A 20,771-nucleotide genomic window follows, 5' to 3' on the forward strand; every position below is an offset into this window, starting at 1 on the left:
TCTCTTCCAGGGATGTGCTACTGATCTAACAATTAAAGGTAACTAGGAAATAAATGAAGTCTGGCTCACCAGTGTGTCTCTTTCATCATGGACAGCTGGTTCTCTGTATCGCTTGAAACATCTTCCACTTCAAAGTGATTACAGTTTATTGAAGAAGTATGGCACGCTAAAACACATGCAACTTGAGCTAGAAAAGAAGATCCAGGTTTTCAGTCAGTACAAAGTGGTAGCTGCCATCAGTCACAAAACCAACCAGAACAAGATAAAATTTCAAGCAATCGTAGAATCAGACAATAATTAAGGTTGGAAGAGGGCCTCGAGAGATCGTCTAATTCAGCCCCGCTGACACATCTGAATCTGTCACTATCTGAATATATCAGATGCTGTCACTGCTGACAGACCATCAAGTATTAGAATAATTCGCTTAACATTTTCCTTCTGAAAACACCTTTGTGGTGAATTTCAAGACAATGGGAAAGCAAACAGCTGCTACAGATAATATGAAACTCATTTGGAACTTTTTTAACCAGGGTATTAGTATAGCCTGGATCCAAGGTCCCTCTAAACTGGGTTTTTTTTAGGCACTTGTGCATATAAAAATTATCCCACAATTACACAACTTTTCCAGAATGGTATCAGAATAGTGCTGGTACCAGAATAGCACTGCATTTTAACTCATGTATCCCAGAGATAAACGATACCGTATAAAATGGCTTGCGAAGCAGAGCCTGCAGCACACAGGTAACCAGCACCATGCTTGGAGTCCTCTTCGCTGTGCTGAGTCTGGCCGCTGCAGGTACGTACCCAATTTCAGCATTAGCTTTAAAGGAAAAATGAATTACAATCTAAGAGCAACTTCCATTTTTTTAAGGGAAATTAGACATTCTGCAACAAAGCAGAAAGAGATACAGCATGGGCAGTTAATGAAAAAGTTCTCTCAGAACAGTAACTATGTGCTGTGCTATTTTGTTCTTAGTAGAGGGGCTCGATTAGCACTCCTGCTCTCAGCCTTTAGCAAAGAATATTCTAAGTTATCTTACTTGGCCTGAATACACTGAAATACAGTTAATCCACATCAAATTGCTGCACTGGCTAAGAGCTGCATCTCAGCTGACACATGAGAATTTGGTTAAGCCAACCTGATTTCATTATCTGTCAGAAAAATGAAACCGTTCAAACCAGCTTTATGTAACATTGGTCGGTTTTGCCTGATGGCTGTATCTTCATTTGTATCACATTAAATCACAGCCTATACTTGGACCTTGCAATATTCTGTACAAACAGTCTATATTAAAATAAAAACCAAACCAACAACAACAACAAAACCCCCTCTCTTATAGCCACTTTTCTAAACTTCCTACTTTTAAACCCCACATCCTATTTTCCTGTCTTCCAGCCTCTGGCTGCGGGGTTCCCGCCTACCCACCCCTTGTGTCCAGAGTTGTTGGAGGGGAAGATGCGAGACCTTTCAGCTGGCCCTGGCAGGTTGGTCACGTTGTGCTTTCTCTGGAACAATTTGGGTTGTGCTACCCTCACACAACAGGGCTGAACAAAACCAGGTCTTACATTCATTTGATGCATCTTGCCTGTCGTATCTTGGGATTTGAATAGCACATTGTGATCAATCCCAAAGTGTCCAATCTTTTTAAGAAAGCTCTGAATGTGCCACATCTTGCTGCTTTTGCAAGTTTTCCTGTTCTTTCAGTAGTCTTGGGCACCATCCCATGTATAAGCAAGACTGAAATTCAGCGGAGCATACAATGCCTACTGGAGCATAGTTGTACATGGAGTTTAAAAATACATTTCTGAAGCAAATGAAAAGCTCTTTTTGGGCCAGGAGTTGGAAACCCGTTGCTTAAATGCCTTAAAAGCCAGCAGCAAGTTGTGTTCTGGGTGCAGGAAGTGCAGCAATGAAAAAAAAAAAATCAGTAAGCAAAAATCTGAGCCTTACTTGACATGTTGATCCCAGGCTTCCCTTCAATACAAATCCAATGGCCAGTGGCGTCACACCTGCGGAGGAACCCTCATTGCAACCAACTGGGTGATGACAGCTGCGCACTGCATCAGGTAAACCACAGAGCCGAAGGCTGCGCCCGGGCGGCAGCGCAGGGCCACAGGTGGATGGGGCAAAACCACATGAATGCCAGCTCTCCCTTTCCCACTTAAGAGCTCCAAGCTTCACATCGTATCTTTTGATTATAACTAACAGGTCAGAAGAAGAATGACACCTTTTCATTTTCTTAAAATAAAAGTAGAGGGGAAAAAAACCTCCTCATACAATTGCCTGAATTATACACTCCTCATTTTCTGTAAATAACTACAAACATAATTATATTTTCAAGTTGCTATTCAAATTCAGCTGCATTGCCTGTTTCTACAATATATGTGGCAGTGAGATCCACAGATTATCTAATCGATCCACTCCCTGAAGAAATAATCACAATCAGTCATTTTCAGTAAGCTCTCCATGTTATGGGGCAGTATAACAAAGAAATGATCAGGTACAGCTATGACCTTTCATCATCAAAACCGTTTCCACAAAGACAACCCCCTTTTGGTTTGGTAGCATATGTCCTTGAACATGTACATACAGTTCTTGGTTATTGTAACACCAAGTTGTAGAAAATGTCATAATAAGAAATAAGAAGGATTGGCTGCATGTTCTTATTATAAATCCTACATATTATATTTATCATACAGCTATTTGTCAGTGAAGCTGTTTATTGCTGTCAAAAAAGCAGTCTAAACTGAAGAATAAGAGCTGAATCCTGCAAAGATTGGAGGCATCTTGAGTTTGCTAATGAAGCCTTAAGCAGGAGCTGACAGGACAGCCTGGAGCAGAAATTACTATTCAGCCTTGCATACAATGCTTTGTCCTTAGCACATCTGTCAGATATTGGCTCAGCTCCACAGAAATCATGCATGTGATGCAAGATTACAGTCTTAAAAGATATTCTTACTGAAAATCTCAGGTGGCAAAGATGCAGATGCCTAAGCAGCAAGCCAGCAGCTGCGTAACTGACTGTTGGTCCTTTTCTTGCCCAGTTCTTCTAGGACATATCGAGTATATCTTGGAAAATACAATCTAGCAGCTGAGGAAGCAGGATCAATTGCGCTTAGTCCAGAAAAAATCATTGTCAATGCGAACTGGGATTCAAACGATGTTTCAAATGGGTAAGTTGGTGGCAAGTATTTTTTCAGTTATTAGCTGCAGGGCAAAAATCAAACTGTCTGAATCCCACCCACCCTGAGTTGTGGGAGCTAAATGCATAAATGTTTAGAGTCACCTGTTACAGCTTACAGTGGTACTTCTAAATGTTCTCTCATAGACGAGAGTTGAGTCTCCAGTTTGTACCTTTCCCCCTCAAAAGAAGATAAGAGTTTTCAATATGAATTGCTTATTGATTGTGTTTTCAGATGCCATTTTGCATGTTCACGCTCAGGTGGGAAGCTGTTCTATGCAATTATTTCTTGCATACAGTGGAAGGGAATTAATTAATTCATAAAACACTCTTTGAAGCTCTCCTACAAATAACATAAATACAGAGTATTATTGATCAATGGTATCAATACCTTTGTTGCTGAAGGACTCCCAGGTCCTGCTGCGAACTAAGGGCATTAGCAAAGAAATCCCCTCGGTTTCCAGAACCTTGGAGTTAGCCCTCACGTGTTTGGGTTTGGTGAAAAGAACCTATAAAAGGCAATTTCGAGAAAGCTGACAGCAGGAAAGTGGACAGTTCTGCAGGGATCAGTCCTCCAGTTCATGGATTTCCACATTGCTTTGAGGCTGGAGGAATCTCTACTGCTTATGTACCGGCCTCCTTGCTCCCTTCCATCTCTTTTGAATAGGCTGAGTGCTGTATAACTGCTAAGCATTCATGCTGCTGTGCATTCATCTTTTTGCTAATCTCTTCGCCCCTTCCCTTTCTCTTCCCCGCTCCCAAACGTGTGCACATGGCCACAGGTACGACATTGCCTTGATCAAACTCCCTCAACACGTCACCTTGACCGACCACATCCAGCTGGCCTGCCTGCCCCCGGCACAGAGCGTCCTGTCAGCCGACACCGCCTGCTACGTGACGGGCTGGGGACGCCTGCAGAGTAAGTGCCTGGACATTTGCGGAACAAAATCTTCCAGGACTGCCTTCACCTTTGGGATCGATTGGGAAAAGGCTGCTGATGGTGCTCAGATCCCCTCAACCTCACAGTACTGGGGTAGTTTATCAGGCCCCACTTCACTCCCACAATGATTTTTCCTCGCCTTTCATTTATTTTTCTTGTAATGGGGCTACTAACACACTAGAGGGCCCTGTACTAAGCTTTTAGAAGCTATTGTTACACAAATGTTAACGGGGTGCACACTGGTGAATTTACTAATCTGAACATACCCCGGTGAATAACTGAAAAGACACATAAGGGAATAGATGGAAAGTGAAGAAAATCTCAGAGGCTTCAGCAGAAATGTCAGCTCGGCTCAAGAGGCGATTCCTGCAGCGATAAGTAAATTCCAAACTCCTGAACAAAGAGCAGCCCTTTATTTCTCTAACAATGAGACATTTTTAAATGGAATGCAAATTATTAGTAAATTAAGACCTTTTTTAATATATATAGAGAGATAAAAGAACAGAGCTAAGGAGTGGATTATACAGCCTCTCCTTTAGTACAGCCCCTGTGGAGTTACTTACCTGGAGGGATAGTACTCAGATTGTGGGAGAAACATAACAACGCAGTTTTATTCTTTGTTCAGTGCCAGCTGGTATCATGACTCCTCTGTTTCTGTTCCCTCCCAGCAAACGGAGCTCTCCCCGATGACCTGCAGCAAGGTCTTTTGCGGATAGTGAGCTATGCCACTTGTTCCAAGGCCAGCTGGTGGGGAAGCGCAGTGAAAACCACCATGGTTTGTGCCGGCGGGGATGGAATCACCTCCAGCTGTAATGTAAGTCCTGAGAACACTGCTTGTAGGGCTTGGTTTCAGACACAAACAGGCCTGATGGGAAGGAAAGCTTAAAAAAAAACACAATAAAGAAGAGCTACTCACACTATGACTGGCATTAACTGTTTTCCCCCTTTCTCCCAGGGGGACTCCGGTGGCCCACTGAACTGCCAAAATGCTGACGGCACATGGGAAGTGCACGGTATCGTCAGCTTTGGCTCTAGTCTTGGCTGCAACTATTACCGGAAGCCGTCTGTCTTCACTCGGGTCTCTGCTTTCGATAGCTGGATCCAGAAGGTAAGGTTGTCGGTGTTGCTGCAAGAGAATACAGACACTCGGAGCTGTGTGGCTTCTGATTCAAATGCTACTTTACATACAAGCAACCCCTGTAGACAAGCCATTCCCAGTGCAAAAGCAGTCTCTACGGCAAAAATAAAGTATCCCCTTCTCAGTTATTCAAATTATTTTCACTTTTAAATAAGCCTCAATGTTTAGGAGTGCATTCTCACTTTATACTAGCGCTATATTTATAGTCATAAAGATTTTACTGGTATGACTTCAGAAATGGTTACTCAAATTTGTACTCATCAGTAACACTGGTAGTTGCAATTGCATCCTCGCAGGCAGCACACGCTGCTCAAGTCTGGGCATCAGTTCTTTTTTAATTTAATATAAACTTTAATCTAAAAAGTGACTGAGAGGCAAAAATTTTATTTCCCTTATTTAAATCCTGCATCTTGGATGCAACATATACTGTTCACAAATTCCTGGCTCTCATGATCTGATTTTTCATGTTTTACATTTTTGTAGGTTATGGCAAACTACTAATACAAAGAGAACTAGATGATAGATGCCAAGAGGGAAAACAGCTTGAATGAAGTCATAATCATGACACTTCTGATCATAAAGAGATGGAAAATTATGCTTTTAACAACACAAGTATTATACATAACCATACTGCAATAAACGCTATTTTTCGCAACATGAAAGAAAAACACGTGTCCCTGTCACTTCTTCCTGGGCATCGTCAGGACCAGAGCCTGTATTTAGTGACAACGCCGGAGCCATTCCCAGCCTTGGGCTGGAAGTTGCTCCCCTCACCCAGGGGAGATGCGAACCTGCTGTGAAGAGGAGGCAGGAGGAAGAGTTAGAGCCACAGGGACAGCTCGGGGGGTCGGGGTGAGACCGCAGGGCTGCGGGCAGCTGGCGGGACCCCGAGTCTGCAAGTGGGGCGATGCCCAAGGGGAAGGCAGCGCGGGTGCAAGCGGGTCCGGGCAGGTGAGTGTGGCAGTGCTGCAAAAAGCTTTTACAGAGAGGTTTTGAAGGAGGAGAAGGGTGAGATCCAGCGGTGAGTGCCGGCAGCATCCCCGCAGACCCATCTCCTTCAGATCCCGCTTGTAAGTCACTCAGACGCCAGGTGAAGATCTCTGGACTGTCACTGTTGGCTGACACGGACACAAACGGAGATTTCTTTTCCAAAGCACAAGCAGAATCACCACTATTTAGCCTGGTACTAAATTAAAGCCCCTCTTTATATTTCTCTCATTGTAATAAAAGGTAGGTAGTATAAAATCAAGGTGGATTTTTGTTGCTTTTTTCTTCTCCCTCCTGGCACATATTTTGGCGGATTCAAAAGCAAAATGAATGATTAAAAACTGAGGACGAGCGACTCAAAAGGTAAGCAGTAGACAGAGTAAGGAAAAGATTGGAAGTTCATTCTGAGAAGCGAAATGCACCTGGGTTCAGAGATAAATTTGTCTAGGCTTGCGGTTCCTTTCGGTCAGACATTTTGCAATTGCTACCTTTCGATTGGAAAGAAATATACATATAGATATATAATTAAACATAAATTGTAATAAATAAGAGAAAACATGGCTGTTTTTCTTCTTTGGGGACTATACTTTTATAACTTTTCTTCTACTTTACAACCATGGACGACCATTCTGCTGCAGAGAGCCCAGCAGGAACTTGTTTTGCCTAATATCAGCCTCTGCTGAGAAATAGCAGACTTGATTGGGTTTTTATTTCTCTTACTAAAGTGTAATTTCACCCGTCTGAAAGAGCAGGGGATCTGAGGATGGCTTTTTTTTCTATCACCTCTATTATGTAGAGGAAAAGAGAAAAAATAAATCAGAGGACTGAGCTGAATGGACCGATCAGCAACCCAGTCCCCTGGTTTGTTCTTTATCAGTGGAAATAAGGGTTACCCAGTCATTCGGGAGCCGCCAGTTTCAGCATAACATCCTGAGTTGTTTTCATGATTATCATTAACCTAAGATTGTAAATGATTAATAGTTTTGCAAATGAAAATCATTAGAGGTTACTTTGCGGTATGGAGCATGAATGACAGTTACGTGCAGCGTGCAAGAGAATGACAGAAGAGTTAATAATGAAGCTCAAACAGCAAAAATTGGATATGTATATGCTTCTGTAAAAACTGAAACAAAACTGAAGTTTGATCCATTTTCTTTTTCAAATATTTAGACAATATTGTGAAAATGTCTGAGTGCATTTGAACATATTAAACACTAATGATTCATCACCTGGAAATCCCTATTAAGAACAAATTCTAAAAGTTTGATTTAAAAAATTCAACAGTTCCAGTTTGTGATCACTGAAATAAGAAACCCATCTTTTCATGGGCTCCTTTAAGTTTTGGATAGAAGTACCACAGAGAATAAAAACTGCAGCAAATTATTTTATCAGTCTTAATACTCACAGAAGAACTGTTATTTCATTCATGTGCTTTTGCAGCTTTGAGTGTGTCATGGAAACAGTCTCTTTACTGTGTCTTTTCTTTTAAAACAAAATGTCAGGTGGAACAAAATATAATAAAATAGGTCTTTCAATAACGTTCAGCTACAGCATGATCCCTGTACTTTGTTTCAGAACGCATGAGAATCGTTAAATATCACTACTAACTCTAGTTATGTTTTCAGGAGCTGCAAGAAACACCCCAGGGATCAGACACCCCCACTGTTGGTTTGGTTTTCGGTTTTCATTTTAGATGTTCTCCCTCCTCCAACGCTGGCAGTAGAAAACCAGTTGGAAGGATTTTGACAGCATGCGTGGTCTCCCTCTGCAGCCTCCTCGGGGCCGTTTCTTTTGATTTGAGCAACATCTTGGAAACATGGAGAACCACAGGGAAAGCCCTTGAAGAACTTGTCTCCTGTGACAAGCTGTGGGCTGTTCGCCTCCTGTACGTCCTGCAGGAAGAACGGCACAGTGAGACAAACACATTGTTTCATGCTCAGCTACTGGGGAATTTAAACTCCCTCTGCAAAGCGAGTGAAGCGGAACCGTATTGCGAGAATTGCCAATGCAAGAAGGAGAAAATCTCCATTTGTAGATTTTACATCACTGACGTGAGACAAAAATTAAACAGCACAGGGGATGCTGAAGCCAGCCAGATGCTGTCCAGAGCCATCTCTGAACCGCTGGAGCGTTTCAGTCCCCAGGAAGACCTCAGAGCTATGAGATACAACCCTGACTGGGCAGACATTGTAGCTTTTAAACTCATCCTTCAAATAAGAGAAGCCATGCTTAAAGCTCATTTAATGCCAGCATCTCCAAGCTTTCAAACAACATTGCATCCATTTTTTGCCACTCTGAACTATGCTATCTTCTCATCAGAGAACGTACACAAGTGCTGGGTGGATAACGTCAATCTATCACTTCAGTTCGCCCACTATGAAGGAATCTCTCTTTTCATCCCATCCCTGGGCTCAGATGAGTTTGTGTCCACTGAAGCCTTGGCAAAGGGACTGCATTCTGCACAGAGCTGCCTACTGCAGAAGGGACAGGAAAAGCTGGCCACGAAATCTAATGAAATCCTATTCACACTGAGCCTTAAGACCAGTCTGTTAGTGGTAGCCTGCCTCATATACCCCATAATCCTGATGTCCTTCAAGCAAATGACAGATTGGATACACAATTATGCCAGGAACCTCAAAGAAAAGACAGAGGACTTGAAAAGAGAGAGGCGGCTGGCTGAGGACCTCTTACACCAGATGTTGCCAAAATCTGTGGCCAAGCAGCTAAGGAAATGCCAAAAAGTTGAGGCAGAAAACTATGATCAGGTTAGCAAATGGAGAGGATGCTGTCACCAAGGAGAGAAAAGCATTCACCTAAAAAAGCACCTACCTTGCCACCATTTTGAAGAACTTGGTTTTGTGCCCATAGTTCAGTGTGGATGGAAATCCGAATATTCATGATGGGTTTTGGAAAGAGCTGAGCAAAGTGCCATGAGGCACTTGGGCTGATGGGGAAGGAAGAAGAGTTGAAATTTCCAGAAGTGTAGCTTTAGATGTCAAAGATCCTATATTAGCATGTTTTCTTCTTTGCGTTTATGAGCCTGCTCCTGAGAGCCAGCCAGCATCATTAGATCACGAGCACATAAGGGCAAGAACAGAGTTTCCTCCTTGTAAAATGGGAAGAACCACAAAAAAACCCCACCAAAAGTCTGTACTTGTCAGTAAGATTCCATAAATACACCTGAAAGGAGGGCACGGGACTTAGAGAAGGATGATGGGGACGGATGATTTCGTAGCCTCAAGTGTGTCACTGTACCAAAACCTGTCAACATAAAAACAAGAGCAGGGTTGGGCCAGGCACCCATTTATTTGCAGCTCTGCCTCACACGCTGCTGGCAATGCTGAATTTAGCAGCTGTGCTGCACAGCCCACAGCCAAAATCCTCATATTACAGTAATTGCAATTCTATTCTCTTCTTCCCCTGGACACTCTGTTAGTTTTAGCTGTGGAACACAATAATAAATATTTGCATTCAATTTGTAGGTGTTATTATCAAAACAGCAACCTGTAATTGCACAATTAAGTATAATTCACAACTGTCATGACATCAAAAGTAGCTGAACCAAGACAGAGAGTGAAAAGGTGGCTCTTCTGGATTAATTGCTATTACCAAGGACGAATAAAAGAACAATTTCACTTCAAACGCTGACAAACTTCAGGCAGGACAGAGAAGAAACACTGAAATCTTTGCCAACAGCTACAGCACATGTTTCCCTTCCTCAATTCAGTTATTATGGTTCCTGTTGTTCTTTCTTCTATCAATCTTTTTTTTTAAAGTGAACTTATCTGTAAATTACTTGATCATAACAAAGATAAACATCACTTGAGGAGAAACAAAATCCAATTAATATTTCCCAATTCAACAAGAGCAGATATAGCAGTTGAGTTTTTATTTTGTAGTTTGTTCAGATACCTAGTTTTGATTTTTACTACAGTTTAAATCACCTTAGAAGAAAAATCAGGATCTACTTCTTAGAGAAATTTGTTGATCACTGCTCACAAGATTCAAAGCATTTGATTTTCAGTCTCTCATCTAGCACAAGGTATTCAGAGAAGTGCAGATTATAAACTTTGGAGATCAACATAACTGTATCTGTCGAACTAAGAGAGAACAATTCGCAGCCAGAGCTTGTTAATTTAGGATTCTATCTATTCAGTTCTGCAACAGTCGTTCTGTGTGCAGCCTGTGCCTTAAGCTGTTCTGCTCAGAATTTCACAAATCCCCAAAGTCCTCAAAGGCTCTGTCACTGTTGCCTGGAGACCTCACCTTCGTGCTTTCCCTCTCCCTGTGACAGGTGACTATCTTTTTCTCGGACATCGTAGGCTTCACAAGCATTGCGGCCTCCTGCACTCCCTTGCAAGTCGTTGAGATGCTCAACAATCTGTACGTCTGTTTTGACAGCAGGATTGAGTCTTACGACGTTTACAAGGTGAGTACAAACCTGCAGGCAAGGAGCCTGGAACCTGCTGAAATCTTTCTTATTTTGTTTCCTAGTGAATACCAAATACACCGGGTCAGCTGGCCAAAAGCCACAAAATCCAAGACCCCCCATCGCACAGGGACTACACCGCAGCTTGGCAAGTGGTGGACAGCCAAGATATATTTTATTCTGCTCTCCTTTTGAAAGAAAAGCTTGGTGCGTGCCACTTAGTGACACGTGCCTCTTCCCATCAGGTGGAAACCATTGGCGATGCCTACATGGTGGTGAGTGGCCTGCCGGAGAGGAACGGCACCAAACACGCCGACGAGATTGCCAAAATGTCTCTGGATCTGGTGGCAGCAGTTCGGCAGGTCGTGATCCCCCACATGCCAACGGGCAGACTGCAGCTGCGGGCTGGGATACACACAGGTACGCGGGCTGAGGCGGAGGCATGAGACAAAGAGAACAGGACACAGGCTAATTGTGTGAGGAGAAAAGAATTCTGCATTTCTGTATGAGCCACTGACTCTCCGCAGCACCCCAGGATGAATATTTCTCCCGCTTCCACCAGTAACAGTGAGGTGAAAATACTTTTGCTTGCATCAGTGTGGAAAGGGCTGTGAAACAATTCAATATTGGCAAAGTGCATGTTGCCCTGATATCAGCACCAATTAGCTACGGCTAATCAAAACAAGACGTCTCTCCTTAGGTAAAGAATGTGCAGCCAGACCTGAGATGCGCTGAATATTCCCCATTCCTGCTGCTCCCTGAGGACCCAGAGACCAGCAAAGATACCTGCACTGGGCATCTCTCTGCACTTTTCCCACTTGTTTCTTATTGGGTTCTCTCTGCCTTGTATTTTCTCAGGACCCTGTGTAGCTGGAGTTGTGGGGTACAAAATGCCTCGTTATTGCCTTTTTGGGGACACTGTAAACACAGCCTCCCGCATGGAGTCCACCAGCTTGCGTAAGGCATCTTCCCCTTCCTTGGGCGTCCTCCTCAACCTGACATTTTCCAAAGAGGAGGAGGAAACACTGGGCTGATAAATGCAGGAGGGCTGGTGTGTGGTCTCTGGGAACAGGGGAATCATTCATTTCTAATGCTCTGTTTTGAATCCTAGCGCAGAAGATCCATATCAGTTCTGCTACATATGACGCCCTTCTCACAGATGATGCATATGAAATTGAACCGAGAGGAGAAATTGAAGTCAAGGTAACAGCTTTTCTGTAATGTTGCAACAGTAAAGGCGTTTAATGAGATAGGAAAGAGAAATGAAAGATTTGGCCACTGCTCTTCTGTGAATTGCAAGTCAATTTTTAACCATGGCCCCAAGGTTCTTTTCCTAATTCAGCTGGAAATGGCTATACATTACTCCTCCTAATTGATGAAAAAGTGTTACTGTGTGCTTTGAAATGCAGCTGCTACGTCTGCACCTGCATGGAACCACACAAATGTGGGTGGAAGTGCTAGGATTCAGTTATGAAGACATGTAGGTATAAAGCCGATTTTAAACCCCTAGCAACACTGCCAGTGGCCAGCAAGGCCTTTCTCTGAACTGAAAGAATTATTAGCACCTAAAATGCATATAAATTAGAATTCTTTCCCCAAAGAGCAGCCACTTAAGAGAGAAGGAGAGGTAACAAATGCAGTACAGGTAGTAGCCCTGGCCATAGCAATTTTCTGCTCTGCTTAATCTCCCATGAAAATAGCTGTTTTCTGCTCTCCTTTTCTTGTCTCAGGGCAAAGGGAAAATGAAAACCTACTGGCTTCTTGGTAACAAGAACTACAGCATCCAAAATGACAGCCTGGTGTGCCACTGGAATCCAGCGATCTCCAAGAAAAACTCAGAGAAATCAAAGCAAACTGAATTACTTCCCGATGTTGACAATTAGTAACTCTACACAGAGTTCAATTCATTTGTAAGTGGGAGAGGGACAGCTGGGGACTGTGGGGCAGCTCAGGGCCACCCAAGCCCCACGCTGCCTCTAATTGTTATGAAAATCCTGGGTCAAGATCAGAGGCAAGTTATTTGCATGGAAAATTGAGCCTGTTCTGATCTTCATCTCTTCAGAGGCTTCGGTGCAGATTTTTAATTTAGAAAACAGTAGAAAATGGCCTTGTGTGCTTGATGATAGACGGCAATTAGTGTTTATTAACGAAAAATGCTTTGGTTCAACTCTGAACAATCCCTCTCCAAAGAGGAAAGGGGAAGTGATGAGCTGCTTTCTATGCATATGGCTGATGCTTTGATATGGCGGCTCATTTCCAAAGATTTTGGGGTTTTCTATGCCTAACATGCAGCAAGGCTTGGAGTGGGTGAAGGCTGAGGCTGGACCAGGTTGACTGGCCTAACTCTGAGACTCACCTTTGGTAAGATGAAATATTTTCTGGACTGAAAACCTGGGTCTGGATCAGACTAACACAAAGTCTCAAGTTTACTCTATGATGGGGTAGTGGTTTCAATCTGGTCAAAGGCACAGAAATGGACCTTCAACAAGACAAATCCTGTAGGGACAAAAACCAGTTTCAATTTTTGAGTTTGATGTACAAAGTTAGTTTCTCCATTGCCTTCCCTGAGTAAAGCTCAAAGGTTACCCCTCATTTCCACAAATATCATACGGATTATTGTAGCCATCCTGCACCAGTCATACTGCTGAGTTACAGGGGTTCAGAGTCTGGATAATAAGCTGTCTCCACAGATCTAGAAACAAGAATCTCTGTCTCCTTCTTCAGCCAGCCTGTTCTCACCTGAATTCTCACAAGGCCAGAGCAGGACAGTACAATAATCAGCATTTTCCTACGCTGAACGCCAGGTGTCATTACAGACCTGCCTGATAAACAGCACATTCACAAGAGAAGACTGGACTCCAGTCCCACACACACTTTGTCACAGGCAGTGAAAGGAGAAGAAAGGAATGTCATTGAGCTGCCACAACATTTTCCTCTTGAGGTGGAGAAGGACAGAAGTTAGAAGAGCAAAACAAGTCTTTTAAGACAAGGCATTAAATGGTAACATGCCCTTGAAACCAGAAAGCGGGTAAAAAGGGAGGCAGATTAGGAAGCTGAAATAGAAAAGAACATATATCCTGGAGTAGTTGGGATGATCTCTATGGCCCAGATGCAGAAATGGAAGCCAAAAAAGAAAAAAAAAGAAAAATCAAGGCTGATCACTTTACTGTGCTAACATCTAGTTCAATACATTACCTAATCTGTGGGCTCTGCACTGCTTTTCAGGGTGTTAAGAAGGTTGTTCTTAAAAGACACATGTCAAAATGAGAGGGGAGGTGGGAAGCTGGAAACAAAAATAGTTAATTTAAATTAATCAGTTTGACAAAGTTTTTGCCAGTGACATTTCAAAGATCCTGGATGATACAGCTAGAGAAAGTGAGCGAAAGCTACCCCAGCCTGTGCAGCAGTTGGGGTAATTCAGCTGCTCATCCAGAATGGAGAAGCCCTGTCCCCCAAGTCCCTTCTGTCCTTTCATTAATGTGCTGGTGTGCTCCCAGCTCCTGCTGGGATGCTCAGCACACAAAGTCCTGCTTTGTTCTCATCTATTAAAGCCCAGCTGGAGCCAGGTGCTGGGGGTTCAGTTTTTAGAGTATTCAGTAACTCCAGCCACTTTGCACTCACTTTACATGAGCCAACAGTATTTTTAGTCCTCTGCTGAATGATGGCAAGCTGGGAAGCTCCCCCAGCTAACAGTCTCGCACCCAGTGGAGACCAGGCCCTGCAATGACCCTGGCAGACCCCAAGGCTATTGCTCTTTGTCTCATGTTCCTGCTTTCAGTCCTGGTCAGAAAAGGCCCCTTGGACAAGTCTGCCCAGGATCCAGTTGGATGCCCAAGGGCTTTTTGCCTTTTCCTATTTATCCTTCAGGACATGGTGCACTAGAGACTGCAGGGAGTCCATTAGCTGATCAACTGACCTGCAGATACGAGGAGCTGCTTAATTAGTAGGTATAAAGGAACAAAAGGGATGTGTGTCAATCGCAAGAGAGCAACATAAAGACAACAGCTGCCTGAAAACATTTTTTCCTTTCCTATTTAGAGTTATTTAAAGATGTGGCTTTCTACTCTATGCTAATTAAAAACAGCAGTTCAGGTTTGCAGTGATCCTTCAGTACAAGAGCTTGCGTATTCAAGCTCCTGGAAACAGCAAAAGGCAGGAGCATAAAAGCCCAGTGATTTTGTGGAGTTTGTGCTCCTTGACTCAGCTCACAGTAATTCCTAATTTTTCTGTAAGTTCTCAAAGCAGGTCACTGTTGCACATGCCCCTCAAGGACAGCACAGACAGATGCAAACTGACCTTGCTATGGGATGGAACCACAGTTTATTGACTCCTAGGCCAGTGCTCATCCAGTTAGGCCCCAAAAAGAAAGGATGGTGATTAGAGCAATTGTCCTAGGCAAAACACAGAGGACACTGCGTAAGTCCATTCGCCATACTTCTAAACGTCATATCTGGCTGCATCCAGTCCAGAAAACAACAAATTATTTCTATTGCAAAGTCCTTGAAATACAGAACAACTCATCCAGACTGGACCGGATTGATACAACTTTGTAATGTGCCATCACCTGAGTTTCTGCCTCTCTGAAACATTCCTGTCCTCGCTCAGCTCAGCATGGGTCTAGCAGTGACAACAGTTTCCCCATGGCACTACTCAATATTTCTTGCTGCCCAAATTTAGGCTGACGGAGGCCTTAGCTATGGACCCTAGAGACTGGAGATTTTGTTTTTAAACTCTCAAGAACATGCACAAGGCAGGAGAGAATCAGAGTCTATTTCAGGGAGGTGTTTGCAGCACTCAGGCTAAAATTAGACCATTTGTTCCTAAAAAGACCATGTAGAATGACAAGGATTTGGCAAGAGGCTCTTCAGTGGGGAATGTGACACAGGAAGCGCCGGCAAGGCTGCTGGCACTGATGTCACCCGGCTGCGGGGTCCTGGGAAGCTCCGCAGCGAGCACTGGAACGTGTTCAAGCCACTCTGTATCTGCAGGCGGCTGAGTGCAGGGCAGGGCGCGAGGCAGAAGTGTCGACAGGCTCCACCGCTTAACGCTCCCCGATAAGGGAATCTGTAGCCGCGACAGAGAACTGTTATTCTTGCACTATTTGTGATGGGCTCTTCAGCAAAGTATCGGTCCCCTCTTCCTGTCATGCCCCCTCCTCTTGCTGCTCCAGGAATCGCTGCCTTCTGAACGTTCTGCCTTCCCCACGTGGCTCAGCAGCCCTCGTGCTCAGTGGCCTCGAGTTGGCAGGATTGTTAGGGAACAAATCAGCGGGCGCCGGGCCCAGGAGCTCAGCCAGGAGGGACGGGACATTTTGTTGTCTCAATGAAGGTACTCGCTTTGAAGCTAAGTTAAGGGGTATCAAATCAAGCTCTCGGACCTGTAAAAGTAGGGATCTGTTTTGAGGCTTAAATACGGTAGTATAATGATTAGGGATGTTCACAAAGTAGCTCTGGAAAGCCACACGATGTGACAGTTAGGAGGTATAGAGGTTTTAAATACCTTTCCTCCAGTAGAAGCTTTCTGGTCATTGATGAATTACCGAGTATCTGCAAAAGCTCTCATTCATTCTTGCCTCTACAATTGCAAAGCTGCACAGACAACAACCTGGTTTAATAACATCCATGTGAGACAGGGAAGCATCAGACACACATTGTGCAGGAGGTAAATACAGAGACAAACAGTTGCTCAGACTGCAGGCAAGACTGTGAAAGTGATGCACATTTCCAATTTGCAAAGCAATACTTTAATCACTGGTCAATCCTATGTCTGACATAATTACACAATAAAAGACCGAAAAGAGGCCAAGCCTTAGCTAAATCATCCTGCTCTCAATGCTTGACACAAGGAAACAAGGAGAGAGAACAACACAGAGAGAGAAATGTGCTCTAGCAATTTGGAGAGCAGATTATTTACAAAACCAGCAGTGAGACAGCATGAGATGTGTCTACAAGTCAGGTCTGTTTGGACTTTAATGAAGGGCTCCTGTGCTGCGGGCAAAACGAGATCGACGTGACCCAGCCCGAAGGTTTGTCTTGGCTCTGACTTCAGTGATAAGGCCCACAGCTGTCGGAACCTTGGACCAAAACAAGCCCTCAGCTTTGTAACCCACTGAGTCAGACCTCAGAGAGGCTTTACCTTACAAACCTCACCTCCTTTTTTTTTTTTTTTTTTTTTAACTGACTAATCCCCTTCTGGTTTACATCAGTTCAAAACTAGTTGAAACTATTCAGTTTATGAATCAATACTTATAATGGTTTCTTTTTGAAACAAACAAACAAAACCAAACCACCCATTTTCTAAAACATGTAGTTTGCTGGTTTTCTCCTATTACCACCTTCCCTGCCTTCCACCCTCCCAAAATAGCCATAATCATTAATATATGTGTCTTTCCTCACTGGTAGTTTCGATGTGTCTGGAGGTAGTTATTGTTCTAGCTGTGGTTAGAGATTAGGACTCAGAATTCATTTTAAACCTTCCAGAATTAAAGAAAGGTCAGTTTTGGAGCAGTTTAGCTGTTCAGGCCCATGTCCCCTTTAGTCCTTATTATCAAAGGGCAGCTCTGATTTATTAGCATGTCATTTGGTGGATTTGCACCCTAGTTCACCTCTGCCTCTCACAAGCCACCTCTCTGCACTAAAATATCATCATGTGCTAAAGTGCTAAAGATGTTCTGGTCCTATTACATGTGTCAGGTGCATCTGACCTATCCAGGCCAAAGAATGTTGCTGTATCACATCCCTTCTCTCCTCCATTCACTCTTCCCATGGCCAATATTTTAGGCCTTCTTGGTCATTTCCTGATCTGCTCTGGTCTGAGATATGATGTCATGGCTCACAACGGTCTTCACACTTCAACACTAGGCAAAAAATGTGCTGTTATCCTTGGGGAGGTGACATGGTCAAACAAATCCTCTTGGTCAAACAATGCAGAAGTTATGTGAAGAATTTCCAGTGGGCAAGGGACACTAAATGCATTCTCTGCTTCCAAAGTTTGGTGGCATCTCTCAGCTGTGCGAAGAGGAGCCGTGCTAGCATGCTGGTTTTAACTGAACACAGTTAAGGGTTTAAAGCATAGACACTTCTTCATAAGATGTTTTTTTTTCAAATATGGGGTTTGGGTGCCCAAATGAAGACCCTTTGGAGGGTTCTCCTGCATTTTAGAAAACACTGAAGCACTATTTCCTGTAAAAAGGACTAGTAATGTGTCCAGCTCAGACAGATTGTGTGGCTGTATTCTTACCCTACCTGTCCATTACTGCTTACTATTGCACAGCTTTCCCATCCAACTTTCTGACAGCACATTTGGTGTTTGCACTCACAGGAGGAAGCAGCCCCGCTGCTGTCCATCCCCTGACTCCCAGCACAAGCCCTGACATCCAGCTACTCCACCTGTTTCTCTTTTGTCCAGAGGGCAATGGCCAGACAGCACATCCCAAGGGGAAGTGCCCGAGTCCAAACAAAGTTCAGGATGACAACCCTCAGTGACAAATCTATTCCGACCCACAACATTTCCTCCAGCCACCTCAATGTCACTGCAAGGGCACAGGGAGCAATACAGCCCCCGGGGACTCTGCAGACAAAGGCACAGGGCCTGATACCCCCATGCTGAGGCTTTGCAGCAAGTGTCTAGTGGGAAAGGCAGGACCATGGGGTGCCTAATGTGACAGGAGAGGTGTGAATGCAGCACTGACAGTGGAGTTTATCTCAAGCACGAACACAGGCTCCAGCCCTGTAGCCTGAGCACCTTATCATAGCTTTAGAAGTGCTAGTTTTTGAGATGCTACTCACCCATCTCGCTGTGCTGACAAGCAACAGCTAAAATATCCTGCCCCTCTGGCCCATGGCCATGCCATTCTCCACCACGAAAGGAGGGAGCTATTTCCAGAAGCTTGGCGAACACAGTGAGTATTTTCTGGGAAAACAAAGAAGGGTTGTCAAATCAAGAACAGTGGGTGATAAGAGTCATCCATAGCTACACTGAGTTACTAAGAAAGAGCAGCTTAGCTAAGCTCTGGATGAGGCTGCGTTCCTCCCACTGCAGCTCACCCACCCAAGGCAGGAAGGACTCTCCTCCTGCTCACATGTAGCCTGATGTGCATTCACTGCAGACTTCCAGGATAGTCTCCAACTGCTTGCCACATTGTGACATGAAGGACTTGCCTTCTAATCCTAGTGAGCAAGCATGGGCACATCCAAGCATCCATTTGTGCCCGAACTGATGAGAAGCATTGATGAAGAGCAATGTAAATGTAAGCAGGAAGAAGCATAATACACACATGAATTCTCTGCCAAACAAAAATCAGGATGGTTTACCTCCCTGTTCTCAAAAAGCAGGAACCTACCTACACAACTGTCTAGTCAAGGAAAGTCCACAGGTCTGAGATGTGTCAAAACTAATAGACAACTGGGATCCTGCTCTGGGAACACAAAACTGAGGTTCTGCACAGTGCCACTCTCTCACATTTACAGAGTGTTCAGTGGAGGACAGGCTTTATGTAATGGCTACATTTTTAGTTAGTCGAGTTATTCTTAGGTTCATCACCAGTTTGTTAGGGCAGGGAGAGGGGAAGTAAACAACCAGAGCAACTTCCAGGACTGATGCCATTTCATTCCTGTAGCTGTTTAGCCATTTCTAGAAATGGCTTCTCCTTCGGCATGCTCTACGCTGACAAATGGCATGCAGCAATAAATAGCACAATGGGATGGTGTGACCGCTTGCCCCTTTATTTGGTTTCTTGGCTAGCAAACCTTCCAGATCAATGGGCACTGTTGACACCACTCTGAGCTATTCCAGCATGCACCAGGTTGCAAAGAAAAACCTGGCAAATGTTACTCCAGACAAAACGCTTAAGAAACGTGCTCCCCATTCCCATCTCATCTTACAGAAACTTACATTCTACAAAATCCATTATGAGAGTCCAGATCAACACATCTAGTGGTGGATCTAAACTCAGCCAACCACCAGAACATCTGATGCTTTGCTGTACACACCAACTTTTACATACCATGCACACACATTCATAAATCACACGCATGCCATGTGCCTTCCCAAGACATAACCACCCACATGTTCTGACACAGCTACTAGAGTCTAAAGCCTGCAGCCCCTTCTCATACTGCACGTACAAGGTTCTTGAATCAAAGATTGAAGCGGTCATTTTATCAAAACCTCCCACAGTGTCTGATATTTTTTTTTTTAGCCAGAACTTGTTCTATTGAACTTGGAGGCATATTCTCTACTCACCAGGAGAGGTCACCACACACCTCACTAACGCAAAGGCAGCCAACCCGAAAGGAAGAGAGGTGGGATCTCACAGGAGTGACCATCTAGTTTTGCTGGGGAAATCTTAGCTCAAACCAATTTGGGATATGTAAACTCCATGCTGCACAGCTAATCCATGTTTTCAGTTGCAGTGTGGTTACTGACAACATTCCCGCCTTTTCAAAACAGCTGGGCAGCAAGATGCTGTTCATCTTGCTAGAGGTGAAGCTTAGCCAAAAATATAGCTCAGGTGAGGATTCATGGAACATGAGTCTTTCTTTAAGCCTCTGCCTCTCACCAGGCACTGACCACAAGTCTTGTGCCATTGGTCTGAACACCTCAGCTTGTTTCCCATTTGTTTCAGGATCCATTTTTAAAGGGGTCTCCAAAATTCCTCAGTTTTGTTTCAGCTGATCCTACAATGTTTGCCTAGCTGTCATTCCCTGCTTGCTTCTCATATTTGTGTAATACCAACCCCCTCCTTTCTCCCTATCATCCTGCCCTGATTAATCTGAGAATCCTCTCCAGTACTACAGCCTGTAAAAACCATTTGTGTTTTCCATACCAGTTCTCCAGCAGCTTTCACATTTCATCTGCTTTACACTGCTCTATGGCTATTATTTATATCTATAACTTGATCCATTCCATCTCCACTTTTTCCTTTGAGACCTGAGGATACCATTTGTTGAAGAGTGCTAAACCACAGGCAGTGCGGCTCTGTGTGTTTAAAGTACCTTGGGAAAAGCAGCTTGCCTCTAGATGTCAGAAGAATTCACAGCAAAATTGTTAAAACCATCAGCAAGACTAACAGAGCAAAGTCAGGGATCTTTAGCA

The 20,771-nt window shown here is 43.9% G+C and overlaps 1 protein-coding gene across 1 annotated transcript; it reads left to right on the plus strand.

Moving 5' to 3' along the window:
* Positions 1–753: 753 nt before the first annotated feature.
* Positions 754–5,803, plus strand: LOC135997475 (chymotrypsin-like elastase family member 2A). The gene is made up of 8 exons (XM_065650093.1): positions 754–796; positions 1,397–1,485; positions 1,970–2,067; positions 3,046–3,174; positions 3,965–4,101; positions 4,791–4,936; positions 5,078–5,230; positions 5,744–5,803. The coding sequence occupies exons 1-8, from the start codon at positions 754–756 to the stop codon at positions 5,759–5,761; spliced, it is 813 nt and encodes a 270-aa protein (XP_065506165.1). The 3' UTR covers positions 5,762–5,803.
* Positions 5,804–20,771: the final 14,968 nt, after the last annotated feature.

This window comes from Caloenas nicobarica, chromosome 22, assembly GCF_036013445.1.
Source record: "Caloenas nicobarica isolate bCalNic1 chromosome 22, bCalNic1.hap1, whole genome shotgun sequence".
Classification (NCBI taxonomy): Eukaryota; Metazoa; Chordata; class Aves; order Columbiformes; family Columbidae; genus Caloenas; species Caloenas nicobarica.

Coding starts and splice junctions, on each gene's coding strand:
- LOC135997475 (XM_065650093.1), top strand. CDS start 754: ATGCTTGGAGTCCTCTTCGCTGTGCTGAGTCTGGCCGCTGCAG. Junction 3,175..3,964: donor TCAAACGATGTTTCAAATGG/GTAAGTTGGTGG, acceptor ACATGGCCACAG/GTACGACATTGCCTTGATCA. Junction 4,937..5,077: donor GAATCACCTCCAGCTGTAAT/GTAAGTCCTGAG, acceptor CCTTTCTCCCAG/GGGGACTCCGGTGGCCCACT.